Genomic DNA, 25,732 nt, shown 5'->3' on the forward strand with positions numbered 1-25,732 from the left:
GTTCCAGGATCTTAGCTTAGGCCATACCCAGTCCTTGCCATTCTGGCCATTTGGGACATGAATCAAAGGCTAGATCTCTTTCTGTCATTCTGCCTTTCAAATAAATAATAATAATAATAATAATAATAATAATAATACCCTGTGTATTTTAAGAAAAGGTTAAATTGACAGAAAAGTATACTGACTTTATTACTACTTTCACACACTATTCTTATCAGTCTTACCAAGATTGCGTCCTAACTAAAAACTGGGGCCGGAGGGAAGGGAAAAGAAAAGTATCAAAACAGTATCTGCCCTAAAAAATGTCTAGACTAGAACGTAAGAAAACTCGGGGAAAATATCAAACACAATGCCTCAATTTAATTCCACATAGCATTTTCTTAATAATTTTTACTTTTCAATCCCAATAAGCACCATTTCTAAAACAAAATTTCCTAAGGAACAGCAAACCTAAGGAAATTTCTTTGGGAGGGAAAGGAGTCTGATCACATTTGTTTGAGATGCACCAAATACCTTCTGATTCTTCACAATGTAATTTAGCATTTTAACACTCAAATTTTGAAATTGCTTCCCAAATTTATTTAATAAGGGGCATACCCACTTAAAATACACTGCTACTCTATTGAACATTTTTTCTGTTCTATACTTTCAACAAAAAGAATCAAGACAAACTTTTTCTCTGAACCCACTAAATTAAATGTCAATTAATTCTTTTACCCACTCCCAGAATCGTATGCACTAACTGACAAACAAGAAGAGATCAAGACTAACCCAAATCTCTGACAATTCAAAAGTTCATTTTGTAAGCCTGATCATCCTTACTTGGTGGCAAAATCTGGCTTCAGCCAGAAGACTTGATTTACACTATTTATTGATTACATACTGGACGAATATTCACATGTTTTACTAGAAAACATCAATGTATCTGATTACAGGGCATAGTCTCAGACTCCATGGAGGGTTTTATACCTTTCTAAAATCTGAAAATTCTGAATCCTGAAAATTCATCTGGCCTCAAAAATATCAGACAAGAAAGTATGATTTTTAATCCAATGTTCAAAACAATGCTGAATTTACTGCTTTTATAAACAGAACTAAAATATTCACTCACCATGTCATCCATTTCTTCTTCTTTACTGTATCGGGCATAATCTTTTCTCAAAGTTCTCATTAAAATCATGGAAACCAGGCCTACCAAGAAGATCACCATCATGAAGGAATTGAAAATGGAAAACCAATGAATCTAAAACAAAACAAAATGTTACCAACATGTATGACATTCATAGGTTTCATGATGACATACATTAACATTTTTAAAAATAGCTTTTCAAAACCTTTTTTATGTAAAAATTCAAACTTAAGACACTGGGTATGAGTTGTCACTATTCTAAGGCACTTGCTTTTTTTTTTTTAATATTTATTTATTTTTATTGGAAAGGCAGATATACAGAGAGGAGGAAAGACAGTGAGAAAGATCTTCGGTCCGTTGATTCACTCCCCAAGTGAGCACAACGGCCGGTGCTATGCCGATTCAAAGCCAGGAACCAGGAACTTCCTCCAGGTCTCCCACGCAGGTACAGAGTCCCAAGGCTTTGGGCTGTCCTTGACTGCTTTCCCAGGCCACAAGCAGGGAGCTGGATGGGAAGTGGAGTTGCCGGGATCAGAACCGGCACCCATATGGGATCCCGGGGCGTTCAAGGCGAGGATTTTAGCCGTTAGGCCACGTCACAGGGCCCAAGGCACTTGCTTTTAAAAAAATTTATAAAAAATTTATTTACTCAGTGAAAAAGAGAGAGAAGGAGGGAGAGAAAGAGAGATATTCTACCTCTGGTTCATTCCCCAAATAGCCACAACAGCCAGCGCTGGGCCAGGCAGAAGCCGTAGTCTGGACCTCCATCTATGATCTCCCATGTCATGGATGTCATGGACTTAAGCACTGGGGCCATTTTCTTCCGACTTCCCAGGCACATAAAGCAAAGAGCTAGGGGTCAGCAAGGTGACATAGTAAGAGCTAATCCTCTACCTTGTGGCACTGGCATTCCAAACGGGCTCTGGTTCAAGTCTCGGCTATTATACTCTTGACCTAGCTCTCTGCTTTTGGCCTGGGAAAACAGCTGAGGATGGCCCAAGTCTTTGGAACCCTGCATCCATATGGGAGATCCAGAGGAAGCTTCTGGCAGCTTTGAATTAGCTCAGCTCTATTATTTTTTTTTTTAATTTATTCATTTTTATTACAGCCAGATATACAGAGAGGAGGAGAGACAGAGAGGAAGATCTTCCGTTCGATGATTCACTCCCCAAGTGAGCCGCAACGGGCCGATGCGCGCCGATCCGATGCCGGGAACCTGGAACCTCTTCCGGGTCTCCCACGCGGGTGCAGTGTCCCAATGCATTGGGGTGTCCTCAACTGCTTTCCCAGGCCACAAGCAGGGAGCTGGATGGGAAGTGGAGCTGCCGGGATTAGAACCGGCGCCCATATGGGATCCCAGGGCGTGCAAGGCGAGGACTTTAGCCGCTAGGCCACGCCGCCGGGCCCGAGCTCAGCTCTATTATTGCAGCCATTTGTGGAGTGAACCCAGTGGATGGAAGACTTTATTTCTCTTCTCTATGTAAAATTTGCTTATGGCCTTGGAAAGCAGCAGAGGAATGCCCAAATACATGGAACCCTGCACGGATGTGAAGACCAGAATTAGCTCAGCTGTAGCCGGTGTGGCCTTCTGGGGAGTAAATCAGTAGAAGAAAGATCAAAGATCACTTTCCATGTCTCTCCCTTTCTGTAATTCTTTTAAGCTATATAAATAAATCTTCAAACAAAAACAAAAAACAAAAAGCCCTGCAGAATTAACTCTTTTCCTGCTCATCTCATAGATAACAATTATCAAGCTTTTGTTTCCTTCAAAGGTGTTTCTTCTATCTATCACCTCCTCTCTAGTCCCACACCATCCTCTCCCATCTCAACAGCTGTAAGGGCTTCCTAGTTGGCCATTTTGTGTTTTGCTTTTTTGTTCCTTGCCTTTCTTCCTACCTATACTCTAAAAAGTTATCAAGATCTTTCTTAATATATTCACATATCACTCCTTTACAGTAAGTTACAATGACACATATTCTTTCTTTCATATCAAATCCTGGGGTAGGCATTTGGCCCACTCTGCATCACACGGTGGAATGCCTGGATTTGAGTCATGGCTCCATTCTTGACTCCAGCTTCCTGCTAACACACATTCTGGAAGTCAGGGATGATGACTCAAGTGCTTCGATCCCTGCCACCGTCACTGGTGACTTGGACTGAACTCCCAGCTCCTGGCTTCATCCTGGCCCAGCCACAGAAACTGCAGAATGTGAAGAGTGAGCCAAGTATGTGAGCATGTTCTTTCTCCTTCACGTGCATTGGTTAATGTGCATGTGTGCATATCTGCCTTTTAAATAAATAAATACAAATTAAAACATTTTCAAAGCTTAATTTTTGCTAATATCTTCTTATATTCCCTGAAACAGGGCTATCTTACCAAACATAAGCAAACATTCCTCACGTGAGTCTATATTCCAGTCAGCCTAGCCCTCCTCAATGATCAACATGTACAGCATACTCACTTTCATTTCTATTTTCTCATCATTTCTTCTCTCACAGGATGTGCTTTTCTCTGCTTTATAAATACTAACTAGTCTAAATTCCAACTCAAGCATCTTCTCCTCATAAAAGCATCACAGGGACATGACAGCTTCTCAGGCCTCTACCTGCTGTAACTTTCCATACAGAAAACTGAACGTGTGGACAGACTACCCAGCTCATGGAATCAGGATAGATTTTACTTTGGGCTAGTAAGCTGCGCTGAGGGCCGGGCAGAAGGGCAACTCTGGTTCTGTCACCCACCGTGCTGCATCAGGGATAAACTCTTCCTGAAAGCAGGGGAAAGCCAATGCTTCCTCCTAAGTTCATTCTTTCTCTCAATAATTGATTCATTGAGCACCCATTGAAATAGCAAAGAAAACAATGAATACATTATACTTTGAAATGTTCACCCCAAAAGGTTGTAAGGATAATCACAAAAGTGTCAGATTTATAAAGGGAGTGAATAATGATAGGCTTTTCCAAATATTTAACTTTGTTCCTACCCTGGGAAATCAATAATCTAGAAAAGGTCAAGAGGAGAAAAAACATGACTCACATCATCAGTAAATTCATCAAACTGTTAGAGACAACAGTTTTCCACAGTTACTACGCTGCAGTTTAAGAGATATACCACTAAAGCTAACATTTGCAATAAGGCACTCTTCCATTTTCTAAAATACAAACTTTAAAGCAATACCTACCAGAATATACCACCTATCATTTTATAATAGTCTTTTACTCTAATATTATGAAATGTATGATTTTAAAATGATTCTATCAGACAGCATTTCTTAAAAATAATTAGAACAACACAGAGAAGATTAGTATGGCCCCTACACAAGGATAACAGGCAAATTCGTAAAGCAGTCCATATTAAAAAGAAAAAGTAAATCTTGTATCACAAAGGATTACTAATCCTTCTAACTGCTGCACTCCAGCACCCCCTAGTGTTGTTAATCCTAAAGCAGCGCCCTCAATTTGGTATGAATTAGACACAACTGGACATAATAATCACACCAATAGTGCTGCCTCTTACTGAGCCCCTGCTATATGCAAAACACCAAACTAGGTGCATTACATCACATGTTATCAAATAAAATTTCTCCACAACCCTGCAAGATATTAAAGTCCTTGCTTTACTATCAAGGAAAGAGAGCTGAAGAGCTGACTCATTCAGGTTATGGCAAGTGGCAGAGCCAGAGCCTGAATTTGGTTCAGCTCCTATGCTATTTTCAATCAATACTAGAAATAGTCCCTATACTGAACACAGTAAATTCCATTCCCTCTTACCTATGTAATGAAAGCACCGCTTAATTCTCCCCTTTCACTGGCAATGTCAGTTTAGCACTCTTCACTGAACCCTACCAGCATATTTACTTTTTTTCTTAAATAAATCTTAACAAAAAAAAATCCTGTCTCCAACCTCCCTGACAGCTACTGTACTACTGCTTTGCTCCATTTAGCAGCCAATCTCCTCACCAGTGCATACATGCCATCTCCAATTCCTGACCTGTGAATCTATTTCACATTTACATTTGCCCTGCAATTATACCAAAACTGATCTTCAAGCCCACCAATGACTCAGATGAATACAATAGCTGCTTTTTAGTACTCATCTTACTTGACCCATCAGTAAGAAATTCACAATCCCTTTTTCTCTCCTCTACAATATACTACTTTCTTTGCATGACTTCCAGGGCATCTGACACTCCTATTTTTTTTTTTTTTTTCCTATTTTCCCTAAACTCTTCTTACTGTCCCAGGGCTTGTGTTGGTATTCATTCAATGTCATAGAGCTTCTAATAGTATCTGTATACAAATTACTGGAAAACTTGTATCTCTAGCCCACACCTCTGCCCTTAAACACTGACATAGCCAACTCGCTCCTATCTCCATTTGGCTATCTTTTAGACATCTTAAAACGAACAAGTCACAATTTCAAAATATAGTCCCGATACACCAACTCCATTCTAACAGCTGCTCAGAATGAAAACCCTGCAGTTCATCACAACCTTTCTCTTTCTAGCAATTAGGAGATGCTGCTGGCTTTACCTTCCCAATATGATACCAGTCTAACATTTTCACTCCCTCCATGCTGTGAGCCACCTTAACTTCTTACTTTTTACTCTACCCCTTCCTCTGGTCTCCCAGCCACAATCCTGACCCCACAGAACTTACTCCCAACATGATAATCTAAATGAGAATCTTTTATCAGATATGGCAGATTTACCTCCCCTGTGTCCTTTACATTCCAGAGTCAAATAAAAAGTCCTTACAAGAGCAAGAGATGATTTGGTTCCTGCTACTTTTCTGACTTCATCATCTTGCTCATCCTCAACCAAAAAGGGCCCACTTTAATAGGTACACTCTTCAGGCCTGGCGTGGTAGCCTAGCAGCTAAAGTCCTCACTTTGCACACGCTGGGATCCCATATGGGCACTGGTTCTAATCCTGGGAGCCCCACTTCCCATCCAGCTTCTTGCTTGTGGCCTGAGAAAGCAGCTGCGGATGGACCAAAGCCTTGGGACCCTGCATCCACACGGGAGACCCAGAAGAGGCTCCTGGCTCCTGGCTCCAACAGTTGCATCTGTTTGGGGAGGGACTCAAAGGACAGAAGATTTTCCTCTCTGTCTCTCTTCCTCTCTATATATCTGACTTTCCAATAAAATTAAATATTTTTAAATTAAATTTATTCATTAATTACATTGTGTTGTAATTACATAGAATCTGGGATTCTCCCCCCACCATCCCCCCAAATAAATATTTTTTTAAAAGAAAGAGAAATATCTCCACTCAAGATATTCACATCCATCCCTAATTTCCTTCAATTCTTTAAAGCTTCTGCAAAAATTTCAAAGGAAATAACTAGGCTGCCAGAGTCTGCACACCTTAAGTTTACAAGGGTAATGCCCACATAGGGAAGTCTCCAACTGTCCAGTGCTGTCTGTTTTAGATTTGAGTTCTAGTAGTAAGAAGCCCGTTTAACCACGGATATGGGCTAATCTCCCATAATCACCTTCCTAGAAGTCTAACATTTTGGCTTGGGAAGCATTTTGGCCTGTTGTATTCCTACTTGAAGAAAGTTTTGGTCTACTCCTCTGAAACTCTTTATCTCCCTGTGACTCCCAGGTCACACCCGCCAGCCACCATTAGCTAAGACTTGAAAACCAATCTTCATTCAGCACAGTGCCTTGCATATATATATTGCAGATATTCTTTTTGTTTCGTTTTGTTTTAAAGATTTATTTATTTTTATTACAAAGTCAGATATACAGAGAGGAGAGACAGAGAGGAAGATCTTCCGTCCGATGATTCACTCCCCAAGTGAGCCGCAACGGCCGATGCTGTGCCGATCCAAAGCCAGGAACCAGGAACTTCCTCCAGGTTTCCCACGCAAATGCAGGGTCCGAAAGCCTTGGGCCGTCCTCAACTGCTTTCCCAGGCCACAAGCAGGGAGCTGGATGGGAAGTGGAGCTGCTGGGATTAGAACCGGCACCCATATGGGATCCCGGGGCCTTCAAGGAGAGGACTCTAGCCACTAGGCCACGTCACTGGGCCCGCATATATATTGCAGATATTCTGCATCTGTTCCCCTAACTAGTGCAAACATTCAATGTCTCAAACTATTCACTTACCCTGTGTTGAAAAAAGGATGGATCAAGATACTTGTCAAAGCGATCCTCAAATTTTACATCAGATTTTTTCCATTTTACCTGAAAAAAACCATTTTTTTCCAGTTGAAAATCAAAGCCAGTAAACACAGTAAACAAGTCATAATTTGATGACAAAGCTTAAGCAAAATTTCAAAAGATTTACAAGCTTAGAATTAACAACAGAAAAACAGTGGAAAAAATTTTTTGGTTTTAATAACCAAATGTTTTATGCTAATAAAGCTTAACAACTTACAGATCATTTTAATTTTCAATGATTGTATACTATTGATGACTTGTATACTCTGACCTGCAAAATGTGGTAAGAACTGACATATCTCAAGTGTCTAAACTAATTACGAATTTACTAGATTGCATTATCTTTATTACTACTATCAAATTCCTTCATAAGTTGTTACGTAAATACTGTTTGTACTTGGTATATGTGCACAAAGTTTGAAAAAACTACTACTGTCTACCAGTAATGCACTACTAGTAATTATCTACTTATAACAGATTCAACCCAGTTACTCGAAAAATCAGCATACAGTGACAATTTACATTAGATTTCTCCTTCTACTTTCCACTTTCAAGCCTAGTAGAACAGAATCAGCTTGACAGTCGCTAAAGGGCTCTAACCACCTCTCACTCTACAGAGTTTATTATCACAAATGATAGAGCAAACCACAGTAAACAATGACTACCAAGAAATTTTTAATAAATCACCTCTATTTCCAATAATAAAAAAGGAAAGAAAAACAATGCGATGTACTAAAATCTCAAAACAACTATGAAAGGCATGCTTCTTAGTTTAACTGCAAACTGTAATAGCAAACTGCATCGTACCAACTGGTAGGTCTTGCAACTGCTTAATTGTTATCTAATGACCAATTAGAGGTGAAATAAATCTATTCCCTACTACTAAGGTTTACCAGATACACTAAGAAAATACAGTTCTAGGAGTATTTTGCTACTTCACATTTCAAGCTGCATTTTCATTTAACACACACATATTCTTGTACACAACTATTTTAATGCTTACTGAATAAGACATCTGGATTTTAGTATTTGGAACCAGTTTTACTTTTCCTTCACTGGTTAGATTAACATCAACAATTCGATTTCCATTAAAACCTATTTCAAGTTTTTTGTAGGTCCAAAGATAGTAATCTTCTCCATTTTCATCTGCTTCACCAACAATACCTACAAAAGAAAATCCCACATACAAAGTAAGCTTAACATAAAAAAAAAAAATCCTAAAAGAAAAAAGTACATTGAATGTCTTTGTAAATAAAAACAGTTATCATCACTATTCCTTACAGGTGGAACAAGGCAAAGCACACACAAGACTCTTCGTTAACTACTTAGCAAACACAAACTATAGCTATAGCAGTTCAGCATGAGATATTACTAATTTAAGCCTTAAAGTTCATAATTGTCATTAGTTTCACTTCACTGTAACAATTATTACCTTAAATGCACACACTCTTTAGTACCATAATTTCACAGACATTCTAGATCACCTTTTCGAAGTTCACTTTACTACTAGTTATCAAAGGAAAATGAAAACAAGGGTTCTGGAGGCCCAGGATAGCACTCTCTCCAATAACTTATGATCAATTCCAAGGAAGATCCATACATATGGGTTCAAAATCAAAATGCCTCAAGTTCTGCACCTGTCCCTGGAAAGTCATCAAAGTAGTGAAGATAAATGAGCATAAGACAACAGTTTAAAATGATCTTGTCGATCACAATCTGTTCTTCTGAAGGAAAAGCTTCAAAACTGTAGACAGGCAAATTATACTTGAGGTGTTATCTCTTTTTAATTAAATTATTTTTAGTTGATTTGTTCTTATCCAAAAACAGATTTTACAGAGGGGGAGAGACACTGGTTCACTCCGCAAACAGCCACAACAGCCAGAGATGAGCTAATCCAAAGCTGGCAGCCAGGAACTTGTTCCAGGTCTCCTACATGGGTGCAGGGGCTCCACTGCTTCCCCAAGCCATAAACAGACAGCTGGATCAGAAGCAGAACATCTGGGACACGAACTAGAGCCCATATGAGATGCCAGCATTACAGGTGAAAGATTAGCCTGCAATACCACTGCACTGCGACCCAGGAAGTCATTTCTTGTTCTCTTACTGTCAGCAGTGTTCACCCCCCAATCCTATATACTGCCTAGGTGTCTGAAGCTCTGTAAGTTACTCCCTAAGGTTCTCCCTCCACGGTCAATGCATTCTATTAAAATATTAGGAAATTTTTTTTCCTAAGATTTATTTATTTTATTGAAAAGTTAGACTTCGAGGAGAGACAGAGAAACATCTTCCATCCACTGGTTCACTCCCCAAGTGGCCACAACAGCCAGAGTTGAGCTGATCTGAACCTAGGAACCAGGAACTTCTTTCGGGTCTCCAACGTGAGTGCAGGATCCCAAGGCTTTGGCCCAAAATCTTCTGCTTTCCCAAGCCACAAGCAAGGAGCTGGACGGGAAGTGGAGTAGCCAAAATACAAACTGGCATCCATATGGGATCCTGGCACATGCAAGGTGAGGACGTCAGCCACTAGGCTATCATACTGGGCCCAAGATAATTTCTTATATAGGATTATTATTCATTTACTGACAAAGTGATTATGATACAAAATGAGGAAGTATAGCTTTGCTTTGTTTGGGATTGTATATAGAAAATCAAATTCTATCTCCCTACTGGGTTGTAGCTCCCACTGGTGAGCACCAGAGTCAGGGCAGGATATGGGCCAGAAGGGACAAGGCCAGGCCAAATCTTAGCACACTGGTAAGCACAGAAGCCAGTATGGGTTGTGGACCATTTGTGCTAGGTTATTACACCCACCGGTTTGCATAAGAGTCAGGGGTGGGGGGCAGGTTAGGCAGGCCTAGGCTGCAGCACCCACCAGCGAGAGTTGGGGCTGGTGGTACAGAGTTGGAGGGGGTAGGACATGTCAAGTTGGGAGAAGGCTTGGTAGGACATGTCAAGTTGGGAGAAGAGGCCTAAGGGGACCTTCCCTGCTGGGCTGTGGTTGCCACTGATGAGTGTCAGGGCCAGAAATGGGGGCAGACCAAGCTGAACATGGTTACAACATCTGTTGGCATATGTTTAGGCTTGATGTGGGGCGTGCCAGACTGGGCTAGGCTCCAGAACCCACTGGCATTCACAAGAGCCAGACTGGGTGTGAGATGGGCTGAGCTAGGTTGTGGCACCCACTGTTTCACAGGAGAGCCGGGTCTGGGGTTGGGCGTACATGTGGGTCAGGTCTGAGGGCCTGGTTGGGCCAGTGTGCAACACCAGGTAGCAGGTGCAAGTCAGGGCAAGGTACAAGTCAGGCCAGGTTCACATTAGAGCGAGGACTAGGGGCTGACAGGCTGGACTAGGTTGCAGCAACCTGCAGCATGAGCTGGAATTGGGGGGCAGATTAGGCTGAGACAGGCTGTAGCACCTACTGGCAAATGCCGAGGCGAGATGGGCCATTCCAGACTGGGCTGCAGCACCCGACACATGCAAGACACCAAGTCAGGAGTGAACCAGGTGGGGGATACTTGCGGGGACTCCTCTGCTAGGCCACTGCTACCACTGATGAGCATGAGAGTTATGACTAAGAGCTGACCAGGCTGGGCAGGGCTGCAACAATTGTTGGCCTGTATGTTAGCTGGCTTTGGGGAGGACTGAGCCAAGCCAGGCCACTGCATCCTCTGGTGTATGCAAGGACCAGGATAAGTGCTGACTGGCTAGGCTTTGCAGCAGCATAAGCTAACAAGTATCAGGACTGGGTACAAGTCATGTCAGACTGGACCACAGCACTCCCTGTAAAGTACAGAATCTGGGATGGGGACTGGGTCTAGTAGGGAAACTGTGAACACTCTTCTGTAGGGTTGCAGCTACCACTGGTGTGCATGAGAGCCAGGCTGAGAGCAGGCTTGGCTGGACAAGGTGACAACACCTATCAGCGTATGCGTGGACTGGTTTATGTAGTACGGTGGACTGAACTAAGCTGCAGCACTCATAGGTTTATACAAGAACCCTAAAATTAGGATGCAGCAAAGAACCCGACTAGCCTGGCAAGTGCTGGAACTGGGGCTGGGGTTGGGTGTCAGGCTTGAAGAGAGTCAGGAGGCTACTGGGGGTTGCCCCAACTAGGCTGCAGTTCCCACTGTGAGCAAGGGCCAGGTCTGTGGCTTGCTGGGCTGAGCTGGGCCACATTGCAGCATCTGTCAGTTTGCATGGAACATGGGGCCAGGGATGGAACCTACCAGGTAACTGGGGCTGGGGACGGAATCACCAGCATGTGCATAGACCTATACAGGTGATGGACTGAACGTACTGGCTGGCACATGCAAGAGTCAGGTCTGGGATCACCCCAGGTGAGATTTCTTAGGGGACTCCCCAGTTGGACTACTTGGACTCAAAACTCCAGCCACAAGGAGAAACACAGGATTTGTAGTCTGATCTTGGAATGCATATATTGGGACTGGGTCTCCTTCACTGCTGATGCCTATACAACGGATGGCATGCCAAGGTGCATAAGGGGAACATAATAGCCAGCTCATTTGGCCTACAGAGGATGTCAAGTGACATGCAAGAAGATGAACAGAACAGGTTGGACTGCTCTCTTGGCAAAACTTAGGCAGCAAATGTCTGTGTGATGCACTGGGGTGGACTATCAACCAATGAGCCTTGGAAGGATTTTCTCAACCTTGGAGCAGAGAAACCAACAGTATCTCAGAACCATCAAAACTACTTAAAGCAACATTCTTGGAACATTCTTCTCCACATTGGGGGTTTAAAAGATGACATCAAGTAGACAACCCCCATCCCTGGGTACTGGGGTACTGATGTAGTTTGCCAACTGGGAGCAGCTACCTTCACCTCCCCCACTTCCCTCCAACCACCCACAGATACAGGAGAAAAGGGAAGAAAAGAAAAACTACAAGCATTAGTCCCACTCACCTTCCCCCAAACCACGACCCTCCCCAACCTATTCAGTGGTCTTCATGAGCCTGCATTCTTATCAACTATGTAAACATCAAAAAAATAAAATTAAATTTAAAAAGATAAAATAAAATTCCTCTAATAATTAATATGATTAGTTTATATTTGCATATCTACTTTAAAAGCCAGATTTTGGAAGTAAAGACATAATTATACCTAATAAAAGGATAATCTCAGAGAGGCTTTTAAAAATCAACTATGAAAGTTTTACCCCAACAAAAAAATCATATAAAACCTTTTTCTTTCCATACAAGTTCTCTCCAAGGGTCCGGACATTATAAGACCTCCAAAAATATCTCCCCCAAATGGTAGATCCTAGAATTCCAGGGTTAAAAAATATTTTCTCATATTTTAAGACAAATAAAACAAAAACAAAAACATTGTTTTCAGTAAAGTTTCTTTCAGAAAGCTCGAAAAAAAATTAGGGATTCAGACAAGAAACCCACAGACAATGGAAAAAAGCAAGGGAGGAAACTGCTATCAAAAGTGAAGGGACTCAGATTAAGGAGCTCTCTTGGATGACACAGGATCTAAAATCTTTAGTTAACATTCACTACCCTCAAAGCTGAAGACAAAAATGTCTGTGCAGCCACAATTCTGATTACAGTCATTTATATGCAACACAATAAAGATGAAGTACACAAATATCTCGAGCTTAACTTTCTTATACATCCCATTTTAATGTAATTAAACCCTGTCTTAATCTATTCAGTCTTTCATATTTTGCTGCTTATGAGCATACTGTCTGTTAACAATCTTACAATCTTTAAAAATACAGAAATCATTAATTACAAATATACAATAGCAGATGCCCAGAGGTAAAAAACAAGATAAAAAGAAAAATCACTAACAGAAAAATGAGAATAAACATGCTGGCTATATCAGGCCATGTTTGCATTTTAAATAATACGATCAAGCCAAACATTACTGACTTTTTATTATGCTAATCTTTATTAACTATGCCATTGCTCCTCTTCATTACCATTGATGAGTAAGAGATAAAACAAAAATATTTTAAATATTAAGGAGCTTTGGAAAATAACAGGAATGATCAAAGAGCCATTTGAAAAATAATCACATTCCATATTACAATAGCACATGACAGAAAGGCAAAATTATATTTCAAAATCTTAGTCCCTATAATCATGGTTTAAAAAAAAAAAAAGTAAAATAAAACAAAAAGAGGCCACAGGATATTTCAGACTGTTTCAAGTACTTCAGATTCTTTGAGTCTGAGAAGTTATATTTGTGAAAGTTTCATGTAAGGCTTGATAATGTCAAAAATCACTAATAACAAAGGACCATAAAATTAGTACCAAAGTGATTCTGTTGAAGATGCTGAAAACAATTATATCATGACCCATCACCTTAACAGAGTAATTACACAAATCTTAAGTTACAAACATTCTCAAACTTCAAATATAACATCTAATACTTACCCCATATTGGTAAGTCATCTATGTACATCTGGTACCAGTAGTGATTTTTGATGGCATACACAAATGCATCTCTCTTTTCTTTATCTAAGTCAATTTCACAGTAAGTGGCTGGCATCACATCATCTATATAAATTAAAAAGTACAAATTAGTTCAATGGCTTGCAAACTAATTATAGATTTTTTTAAAAAGCCAACATTTCCTTAAGATTCTATACATAACAGTTGAATCTATTCTATCCATATGTCTTTTAAAATGTTTTTATAATCAAACTCTTCATCATCTTTATTTTCATAAATTATCTTACCAAGAAGTTCTACTTTATACAGAGAAAATTATACAAAAACATTTACAAAGGAAATTTAAAATGGATAAATTGGTTTAACAAATAAATCTAAAATGGAACACCATAAATTCCCAGAAAGTCTCTAAGATGAGTCATTTCTACTCTTGATTGCTTTCAAACTTACTACTATCATTATTCCATACAGATGGTTTATAGTTTACAAACCTAGTGTTTCAAAATGCTTCTAATAAAGTAAAATAAACAATAAAATGAACAATAAAAACTTAATATCAATCTTAATATCAATCTTAATATCAATCTTAATATCAATCTTAACCTACTCTATCAAAAGATAGCCCAGTCTTGCTTTCGCATTTTTGGTACTATAAAAATAGTTATTCAGAAATGCAGTTTCCCCCCCCCCCAAAAAAAAACCCGAAAAATCCTATTAAATTCTGATTAAAACTTTTAAACATAAATTGTAGCTAAGTCATGACTGTAACAGCCATCTATATTCTGTAAGAAATAGAAATCTGAGTTAAAATGAAGACATCCAGCAACATTGCACACCTAACCTCAGCAAAGAGCTTCCCTTGATCAACATCAGCCCCAAGAGGGTAACCCTAACCCCCACTGAAAAAGATAGCAGTAATACTACTCTTGCCCTCATTGTGGGGTCAGAAAATTGCTTTTTCTGCAACAAAGACATGCACACAGCTTTTCTTTCTACTCGGAAAGCAATTTTAGGTTCTCGTAAAACTGAGGCTGAGCAATGAAACAGAGGAGGATCAGGAAATGAGACAGCTAAAGTGAGTTCCTACAGCAGGAATAAGGAGAACTGGCAACACAGGGCCCCATGTTTCTATGGAGTGTGATCATGGGTAAAACAACAGCAAGCAACTACAGGTATACAGTGGACAGCCAGAATCAAAGAATGGTTCTGACTTTAAGGGCAACAAATGGCTACAGCAGCTGTGGGAAGCCTCACAGTTCCCTCTGCAAAACCACTGAAGTTCTCACTGTTTGTAACAGACATCTGTTGGTGATGGTCATTAACACTTTGGTGGGTTTACATAGAAAGTTCTGAAATACACAACATGACACCACTCCAAGTGTTTAACAGACTCCTCAGTCTGAACTTCAGTTTTGTCATCCAAGTAACCAATTATCCCATCCTCTCTGTTATGCTTCTCCAACCTCACCTACTTGGAATTTCCACACACATCATGTTTCTTTGAATTCTGGACTTTTGTGTTCATGCTGTAAACTACACCTCAAATGCCCATCCTAAAATCTTGTCCCCCAAAACACCCACATAGTCTGATATCCCACACCTTTCACATCCCATAGCCTGTCCTTTTCTCTGAAGCTCCATGGTTTTTTCTGCCTGTGGCAATTATAATGCAGAGCTCTATTCAAACTTTTTACCTCACGGGCGCAAGTCACTGTCTTAAAAACACCTTTAGGTGCCAAGAGCTACACCCAGAACTACTTTTTATCCCCAGCTATGTCTGCTTTAGTGTCCTCCGCAGAGTAGCAATACTTTAAGAATGTTGATTTTTCACTTATTTGACAAAGATGACAAGGTATACTAGAACATGCATCTATGTATGAATGGGTAGCTTCATGTATCTGTATAGGAGAAAAGCCAATCCAAACAAATTAAAGTTTTAAACATCTTTCAGAAAAAAATGGCAAGCAGGATGAAGAGTACTCTTCAGTGATATAGAACCCAGGAGAGAAATGCTGGAGAACAGAAGAAAGCCTATCATGGTAGCCTACAAAACAGACACTGGTTCATCATATTTCAACGAAATTCATCTTCAGACAAGTAGAAAAATACAAATATTACAAAGCTGAAGACCCAGAACTTCTCTCAGAAAGAGGCCAATTTTAAGAAAACTATAGCAATGTGGATGGATTTGCCAAATCATTACTCGGTAGTCAAACTGGAAAACCTATCACCGTAAACCACTGCTTCAAAATTATAATCAGGTATTACTTTCTCAGGACACACACTTGAGAATTCTGAACAACACACAGGTAAGATTTTGTTGATGTACAACTTAAAACCAAAAACAAAACCAGAGTTTGAGAGACAGTCTTTTTATTTGAGAGGCAGAGAACAGAGGGCTCTCACCCACTAGTTCACTCACCAAATCCTTGCAGCAGCCAGGGATGGGCCAGGATAAAATATTTCAATCTGGGATACAGGGATCCCAAGTTGCACCTTAACTGCCAGGGCAAACACTGTCCATTTTAATGTTTTTAATGGGAGAAAAAAAACCCCAAGATATAAAATGGTAAATGCTAACAATTTTTCAAGTAAAAAGGAAAGTCAAATTCTGCAAATCACATATCAATACATCTATCATGAAAAATCCAGATTAATGACTAAATAAGCAGTCACAGCATACCACAATTATTCATGGGTTCTCTAAGAACACAAGACGTGACCCTTTGCCTTCTTCTGATCACACACTAAATAAAAAAAATCAGATAAACAGTACCTTAAATTTGGCAGAACTTGGCAAGACTGCCCTACAGACAAGTTTACAGAGACTGGGCAGAAACACGAGCTGTAGTTTGAGCTTCCCTACTTACTAGGTATGTGAATAAAAGAAAGTCATTTATCCTCAACTGTGAAGGAGACAACATCTGTACTACCTCTGTCCCAGAACTGCTTTAAGAACTGAATATTCTCTATCTTCAAAGACAGAATTCTTGAGTTTCCTTGGGCCTCACACCCCTTTGAGAATTCAATAAAAATATCTTCCCTGTCCTGGAAAAATGCACTTTCACATAAAATTAAGTGCACCATTTCAGAAGGCCCATTGAAAAAGGAACCTTGAGACCTGCAGTACATAGAGCTCCTGATTAAACTCTTTGTACCCAGAGCTTACCACAGTGCTAGAGGGCAGTAAAGCACACCATTAACAGTCAAACGAATTAAAGGAATGTGTTGATGGAAAAATTGGTGTATCACAGTAAATTAAACAACCACATAAAGGGAATTAGTTAACTAACCAATGGATCAGCAGCATAAATTGCAGTTTTTGTGGATAACAGCATGTACTATGGAATGCCCTGAGAAGTGGGTGGTAAGCCTAGCAGTTAAGATATATCCTAGGCCCGTGTGATGGCTTAGTGGCTAAATTCTCACCTAGCATGTGCAAGAATCCCATATGAGTGCTAGTTATGTTCTGGCTGCTACATTTTTCATCCAGCTCCCTGCTTATGGCCTGGAGGGCAGCAAAGGGTGGCCCAAAGCCTTGGAACCCTGCTCCCACAAGGGAGATCCGAAAAAAATTCCTAGCTTTGGATCAGTTGCGGTCCAGCCATTGTGGCCACTTGGGGAAGAGAACCAATGGACAGAAAATCTTTCTGTCTCTCCTTCTGTCTGTAAATCTGCCTTTCCAATAAAGATATATAAGCCTAAAGAAAAACAACAAGAACAGAAAAAATGACTGGGGCCCACCATGGTGGCCTAGCGGCTAAAGTCCTCGCCTTGCACACGCCCCGGGATCCCATACGGGTCCCGGTTCTAATCCTGGCAGCCCCACTTCCCATCTAGCTCCCTGCTTGTGGTCTGGAAAAGCAGTCAAGGATGGCCCAAAGCCTTTGGGACCCTGCACCCATGTGGGAGACCTGGAAGAGCTCCTGGCTTGGGATCGGCACAGCTCCAGCTACTGCAGTCACTTGGGGAGTGAACCATTGAATAGAAGATCGATTTTTCTGTCTCTCCTCCTCTCTCTATATATCTGACTTTGCAATAAAAATAAATGAATCTTAAAAAAAAAAAGATGACCATATCTCATATGGTAGAACTTAGGAAAGATGACCATATCCCATATGGGAATATGTAAGTTCAATTCCTTATTCTGGCCCTGGACTCCAGATTCCTGCTAATGCAGATCCTGTGAGGTAACAGTGATGGCTTCAGTAACCGGGTTTCTGCCTACCTACATGGGAGATGTGCATTGCACGCCAGCTTCCACCTTCAGCTGTAGCCTAGTCTAGGTCACTGTAGCCCCTTGGAGAGTGAACAGTGGGCAGACAGGAGCGCTCAATCTTGCACAGCACATCCACTCTCCGTCACTCAAAGAAGAAAAATCAAAAATGTAAAAAGTACCAGTTCAAAAATGTTCATACCCTTTGATTCAGCAGTCTTAAGAATTTATCCATGGTGAGCGTGAGTTGGGATGGGGGGCAGACCAGACCAGGCAGGGCTACAACACCTATGGGCCCCATTGAACTAGATCAGGGAAAAGCCAGGCTGGTGCAAACATAAATTAGAGTGGGTGAGGGTTGGTTGGGCTTAGCCGCAGCATCAGCTGGCAGAGGCCAGAACAGGGCTAAATCTGTCAAATTAAACTCAAGAACCACCTGGAGAGTGCATAATCCAGGAGTGGGAGTGGCCTAGGAGGGAAACAGTGGGTACCTCCCTCTTGGGTTGCCTCTCCCACTGGATAGCATGAAAACCAAGACAGGGGCTGGGGTGGCTAGAAAGGCACCTACCAGTATGTGTGCGGACTGGAGAGTAGGGCTGGTTGGGTTGAACTAGGTTTCAATGCCCATAGACAAGTACGAGAGCTAAATGGGATGTGGGACAGACTGAACAAGTCTGTGGTACATAGAGGCAAGCATAGGAATCAGGGTAGGGGGCAGGCCTGGTGGGGGTTATGGGGAGTCGCCCCAACTAGGCTGTAGCTCCCACTGGTTTGCATGAGGGCTGAGTATGAACTGGGCAGGATTGGGCTGGACTGTAATAACCATTGGTTCATGTGAAAGGCAGGTCTGGAAACAGAACTGACCCAGCAATTGCAATGACCAGCATGTGCAAAAGCTGACTGGGGCAACAGACAGTGCCGGACCCTGACACATAAGAGTCAGGACTGGGATCACCTCAGACTAAGTTTCTTTGGAGATCCCTCCAACTGAACTGCTGATCTCAGAACCCAACCATGAAGAGACTATGTCAGCCAGTGGATTCTGAATAGATTTCATCGTGATTGGAATGGCAAGATTGACAGCAATTCAGAACTGTTGAACTATCAAAACTGCTTGAGCAGGACCCGTGGAGCATGCCCCACATCGGGGACCTGGGATGGGTGGGAGGCTGGGTGGGGCTTCTCACTTTATTTCTTTTCTTATCCCAATACAGAAAAAAAAATGGTCTTACCCACTTTCCTGTAACCCTTGACCCTTTGTGCCCTAATCAACTATGTAAGATTATCAAAATAAAAAATATATTAAAAAAAGAATTTACCCAAATTAAAAATTCAAAAATTAAAATACTTCTGTTAAAATGAAAACCAAATGCATTATTATTTTTAACCATAAAAAGCAGAAAAAGAAAAAAAGGATAGAAAGCTGGATCACAGCAATTTATAACTGGAAAATGATGAAACATTATCATATACAAGTTATAGAATATCATGTATATACATTAACAGCAGATAACAATATAAACTCATAAATGTTGAGAAGAGCTAGCAGAACTCAAAATAATCATATATAACTGAGTTAAAATGGACTGAAACAGTGTCTGTCAAATTATTAGCAATGAATAAGGATGTTATTACGACACAAGCTCAATTTTTTCATAGTTTTAAATAATGAGGATGATCAGAGAACAAAAAGGATTGAAGAGAATATATCAAAAAGTTAAGTGGTAACTGTATTGTATTCAGGTGATTTCTTAATTTTCTTCTTTATATTTTTCCTGTAGTTCTCAAACTATATACACTGAACATACGTTATTCTTAAAGCCAGCACAATATACACATATATACACACACACACATCTAATACTTACATAGTCACAAACATTTCTCTGAAAATAAAAGATGTCAACCTAGAGGAGAACAATGTTACCAACGGTAACATAAATAACTTACACAAAGCCAGTACTTATCAAATTTGTAGTTAGTATAGGTATTGAAGAATTAAGAATCACATACAACAAGAATTGACAGATTTCAAAATCAAATTATCTGGAATGCTAACATACTTTAGTAGAAATCATCCAGGGTAAAATATTGCATAGAATTCCCAGACTTCCAATTAAGCAAGGAATATAACCACAAAGTATGTCCTTTCTTCCTCCTAAAGTCCATTAAAATGTTAGTAAAGGATAGTAGGGGCTGGCACCACAGCACAGCAGGTAAAGCTGCCACTTGTGGTACTGGCACTCCATATGGTTGCTGCTTCTAGTTACAGCTGCTCCACTTCTTATCCAGCTCCCTGCTAACACACCTAGCAAAGCAGTAGAGGACAGCTCAAGTACTTGGGCCCACGCACCCATATGCAAGACCCAGAAGAAGCACCAGGCTCCCAGCTTTGGACTGGCCCAGCTCAGGCCACTGTAAGTCATTCAAGGAGATGAAAGTTATCTCTCTCTCCTACCTCTCTTTTTCCAACTTTTTAACTCTACCACTTAAATAAACATGTCAAGTTTTGTTTCTCTCTTTTTAAAGGGTGTTAATCCATGAGGGCAAAATGAAAAAGGAAAGACACTGGAGAAAAAAAAAATGTAGGCAGATTTTTGGAAAAGGGAAAGATAGATGGACAACAGCAAATGACTAACAAAGCAGGAGAAGAAAAGAACATAATATTAAACAGAGGAACTGGTGCCACAAAGCTCAGGAGATACTTTAGACTTGGAGGTACTTCAGGTCTAAAAAGCAGGGGGTACAGGATGGGGGCTATGGTGTAGTAGGCTAAGCCACTGCTTGGGATTCCTCTAATCTACCACAGTTTGTAGGATGGAGCCCCACCTCCTCTACTAATCCAGCTTCCAGTGTTGATGCACATCCTGGGATGTAGCAAATGAAGGCTCTAGGGTCCCTGTCATCCACGTGGGACACTTACACTTCTTGGCTCCTGCTTTCACCCTGGCCCAGACCTGGCTTTGCAAGCATTTGGGAAATGAAGCGGATGAAAGACCTCTCTCTTTGCCTCTGCTGCCCCACCAAACTAACAAAATAAAACAAAACAAAACAAAATAATAAAGTCTTTAAAAAGTACAAAAAGGCAGGGATCGTATAACATACGTATTTGGAGGTACTAAATACTCAAGTCCCTTCCTCCAGTCATCATACAGCTAAATGAATGTCATCTCACTGCCTACAGCAGACCAGAGGCAGACTCAGCTTCCTCCAGAGAACTTTCCAGACACCTATGCTAGGCAGTCAGATCTCTAGAGGGAAACAGGGGATAATGACGAGAACAGCCAAGACAGAGCATCAGTGAACTAGAAAAATTTAAAGCTCTAAGCAGTCCCAGGTATTTCTCTGTATCTGTAGCACTTTAACTGACCAATTCAGAGAATACTTATAAAATAATTTCATTCCTCCACGAATTCAGAATATGAATAAAGAGACTCAACGAAATAGTAACAGAAAAAATAAGGGGACCAGTACTATAGTACATCAGGTTACACTGTGCTTGCAATGCCAGTATCCCATATTATAGCGTTGGCCTGATTCCCACTTATTCTGTTTCCGATCCAGCTTCTTATTCGTGTGCCTGGTAAGACAGTAATATTAGATAGCCCAAGTACTTGGGCCCCAAGGGAGATCATGGTTTGTGGCTTTGGCGTGGCCCCACCCAAGTGGAATCCCCTCCAGGCCAAATTAATTAATTAACTAATTAGAAAACTAATTACTATTCCAGATCATTCATTGGTTCAATTATCATAAGAAAAAAACAGGCAGGAACAGTTCAGATACTAGACAATTTATTAAAAGCTTGCTGTGTCTTAGCAGTTTAGGATACAATGGTGAACAAGAATGCAACTGTCCTTGCTCTGGAGGAACTAACCAAGAGCTTGAGTATAAGTCAAATTCTTTTTACTTCTTAAAGATTTATTTATATTTATTGGAAAGGCAGATCTACACAGGAGAGACAGAAAGATCTTTCTGCTGGTTCACCCTCCTAGTGGCCACATTGGCTGGAGCTGAGGCAATTCAAAGCCAAAAGCCAGGAGCTTCTTCCAGGTCTCCCACATGGGTGCAGGGTCCCAAGGCTTTGGGTTGTCCTCTATTGCTTTCCCAGGTCACAGGCAGGGAAGTAGAGAGGCAGGGATATAAACCGGACCCATATGGGATCCCGGTGCATGTAAAGTGAGTATTTAGCTACTAGGCAATTGCCTGAGGACAATTCTATAATCAATTAATTAAATATTTCAAAATTGCTAACACAAAATTGATTGTTAACTACAGGCAAATACTATGTACTGTTAGTACATAATTTCTTGAAGGTAATTATGTAATGGCCAATTGATGCTCCACATGCATAACCTCACTTCAATGTGAAACGCTTCTATGAAGCAGATACCATTTCCTTCACTTCACAGAAAAGGAATACAAGAGCAAGGAGATCTGAGTATTTGCCCACAACCACACAGGCTGCAGAGGCTTGTAGCTGCACCAAGTCTCTCTGACTCTAAAACACATGTCCTTTCCTCTTTACCCTGGCAATGTTCCAAGCGGTATTCTCTAGTGAATTTCGGCTTGGTTCGTCAATGTGTGTTTAATGTGCCTTCTCTAAATAGTCTCAACTTGGCATTTTTGTCTAATGTTAGCACCTAAAACTTTAAGAAAAAAAGTTGCACATAAAAATCTTAAGAATCTTAGACCATCATTAAATAATTTCTTCAGTGACTTTCATACTTTCATTCAAAAATATACCCTTCCTTTTAGTCTGACAGAATATACTATGGTAGAAAAACAGATCCATGTGTATACAAATGTGTTTTTTTTTTCTGGTTTCACAGTAATTCCAAAAATTTTTCTGGAATCTGCCTTCAAAAGAACCTTAAAGGGATACAAAATTAATGACAATAAATATTGCCATAGCTCACAGAAATAGATTGTGTTAGTTTCCATGACAATGCATGATTAGTAAGCCTTTGATAGGCCACTGCCAAGTCACTCATCTCTGAGTCTCTCTGAGAGGGAGCTGGCTGACACAATCTCTAAAGGACATACTTTCTTTAAAACGTTAGGATACCCCAACAGTCAAGAACACATCTCAAAGCATGACCCATCCTGTCTTAGAAAAACTAAAAGAACAGAGGGGGACGAGAACTCTAACTAGCCTTTACTATTTCATCTGGACCACCTCATTCAGCAGCATCTGCAGCACAGCCCCCAAACATGCAGAGGTGACACGACACTAGCAACCACATCAATCCTCAACGAAAAACACTTGGCTAATGCACCTACTTTTAAGCAGGGCAACACGCTCCTCTCTTTTAACTGGTTCTCCATCTCAGCTTCAAGGAATTAAACCTAGACAGTGAGATTCTTCTTCAACGAACAGGGTTGAAGCTTTTGAAAATGGATGAAATCAAGGTATTTCAGGACTAAGATTTTCTTCCTACTCTTTCTTGCTTAATAAACTTAAAATGTCCATGAAATATGGAAAATAACAAAATTAAAAATAAGTTTAGCATTGAGGTTCTGAAAGATCACAATTTCTGTGGGTTTTTTTTTTTTGGTAATTGAATGTTTAAATTATCTGGTTAGTTTAAAACACAAGCCTCAGGGTATGTTTACAATAACTGATAAAATTAAATATATGACTCAGCTTTATAATTAAGCCCCAAGGGGTATAAGGAGAAAAGGAACATAAGCATGTGTACCTGTTCTCAACAACAGCAGAAAATCTCTAAAAATCAAATAATTTAATAAATCAAAAGTAAATTAACTACCTTTAAACTATTTCATTTTACATCTTCTTCTCCAATTCACTAAAACCACCAAAATCAGTTACTCATTTTTCCACAGACAATAAATCAAAACTGGAGTAAGCAATTTTACTAAAATTAATACAACAAAAAATGAGATTAAAATTCAAAGCCCCCGATTATCAATAATGTTCTATTCAAAAACCAAAACACTTAAATATAGAACTTTACAGTAATTCAATTTCTGAAGTTTCTGCTCTTTGTGCTAGAAATGCCTAGGCACGGTGCACTGTCTGACATCACAAAGGAAAACACAGAAGAAATGGACTCAAACAGCTTGATGAAAATTCCTCAATAATAAACAGGTGAGTTTTCCTCAAGCCTTCAGTCTTCGACTTAAAATTTAAATATCCTACAGATGCTAAGATGTAAATTAATACAAAACTGATGAATACACGCGTCAATGGTACAAGTTTGAATCTGAGGCTTTAAAGTATCCATACTTCCCACTCCAGGCTCAAACCTCCAGAAATTACTTTGCTATGAATCTCTGATGCCTCTCCCAAGATAGATTTATCTAACCACTGAGCAGCTAACTGGAAAACACATTTTAGAAAAAAATGTTAGAGAAATAAATATTATATACAATTATTTCATCACTCTATAAATATTCAAAATGCACCTTTGCCAGTTACTGATATACTTTCATAAACAAAATACACTTAACAGATTTAGTTTTTTAACAGAGGGTAACTAGAAATGTCTGGACATCTGTCAAACTGGACAGTGCCTCTGGTATTACTGCTAAATGTCCTTCAGGGTCTGTGCCAGCCCCAAACAACACCGACTTCCTTGGTTCCAGCATCAACAGTGCCAAAGGAAGGAACTGCTTACCTTTGAATTTAATGTCCAGACCACTAAATTCCAACTCAACCCCTTGAAGGGCTTCTCCCAAAGTTTCATGGTAATGACTAATACTTTTCTTTGACCCCACACAAAATGGAAGTGAAAAGTACTTGTATGTTTCTTGGCGGTTATGGTAAGGACCAACAGTATTCATCCATAAAACCACTTCTTCTTTATCTTGATACTGAAACAAGAAAACAAGTAACAACATAAATATGTATTTTGATTTAATTCAATTAATTATTCAAATTTGTTATTTATTGTAACAACAGTGTTCTAGCTTCTCTTTGGGATGTTATAAAATATTAGAAGTATGCTTAAATCTGATGACCACTACTCAAACCTTAAAAATGGAACTCTACCATTTTAAAATTATATTCTGTATGATCTCAAGTTCCAATTTTTCAATTTTTTTTCTTACAGAAGACAGTATTTAAATGAAGTACAATAGCTTATAAGAATATTTCTATTTTATTAGATTTGTTTACCATATTTTATAGTTACCATTTCTACAATCAATGGTAAACTTATGATTAACAAGACTCATGAAAAAAGAAGATAAAATCGACAGTTTATCCAGAACCTCATTTAATCATTAACTACCAAAAGAAAACAAATCTAACATTGCCAGCAAGCACAAGTAAAACTGCATCTCCTTTCTTGTCTTTCACACAGCCACTTGTCACAAAACTGAACACAGAAATGGCTAAACAAGGAAGAAAAGTCATGTTACCAAACCTCCACAAGCCCATAAGCAAACATTCCATTACCAGCCTGAACAACATGTGCTGTATTCATATTTCATTGCATTAGTGAACATTCTACATGGCGGCTAGATCTGGATTACGGGTCAATGACTTTAGGTAGCTAACTTTAGCCTTTCAGAGTCCAACTGGAGTATCCGCCAAAGATTTCTAAGATCTCTACAAGTTTAGATTTCCAATGACTCATGAAAACTAATTACTCAGGTAATTTTAGAACTAGTAATTAGCTATATAAATTAAATATAACATGCATTTAAATCAACTAGTACTACAGAAATTTATTCAATGAATAATTATGTTTACTGTCTCATGCCAATAAATGCATTTATAGCTGAAAACCCAGTTATGAACAAGATGTTTCCTGCCTTTCTGGAGTTCAAAG

The 25,732-nt window shown here is 39.8% G+C and overlaps 1 protein-coding gene and 1 non-coding gene across 2 annotated transcripts in view; one reads left to right on the plus strand and one right to left on the minus strand.

Annotated features, from left to right (window-relative positions):
* Positions 1 to 25,732, minus strand: part of TM9SF3 (transmembrane 9 superfamily member 3) — a 66,314-nt gene that overhangs the window by 31,745 nt on the left and 8,837 nt on the right. The window contains exons 2-6 of the mRNA XM_058671640.1: positions 24,575 to 24,770; positions 13,703 to 13,825; positions 8,302 to 8,462; positions 7,245 to 7,322; positions 1,112 to 1,243 (exon numbers count right to left, since the gene is read on the minus strand). Coding sequence (XP_058527623.1) covers positions 1,112 to 1,243; positions 7,245 to 7,322; positions 8,302 to 8,462; positions 13,703 to 13,825; positions 24,575 to 24,770 — 690 coding nt within the window. The remainder of the gene's footprint in view (positions 1 to 1,111; positions 1,244 to 7,244; positions 7,323 to 8,301; positions 8,463 to 13,702; positions 13,826 to 24,574; positions 24,771 to 25,732) is intronic.
* On the plus strand, positions 4,377 to 4,488 carry LOC118759475 (U6 spliceosomal RNA). The gene has a single exon (XR_004996209.1). It is a non-coding gene; the product is annotated as a U6 spliceosomal RNA (small nuclear RNA).

This window comes from Ochotona princeps, chromosome 13, assembly GCF_030435755.1.
Source record: "Ochotona princeps isolate mOchPri1 chromosome 13, mOchPri1.hap1, whole genome shotgun sequence".
In the NCBI taxonomy this organism is placed as follows: domain Eukaryota; kingdom Metazoa; phylum Chordata; class Mammalia; order Lagomorpha; family Ochotonidae; genus Ochotona; species Ochotona princeps.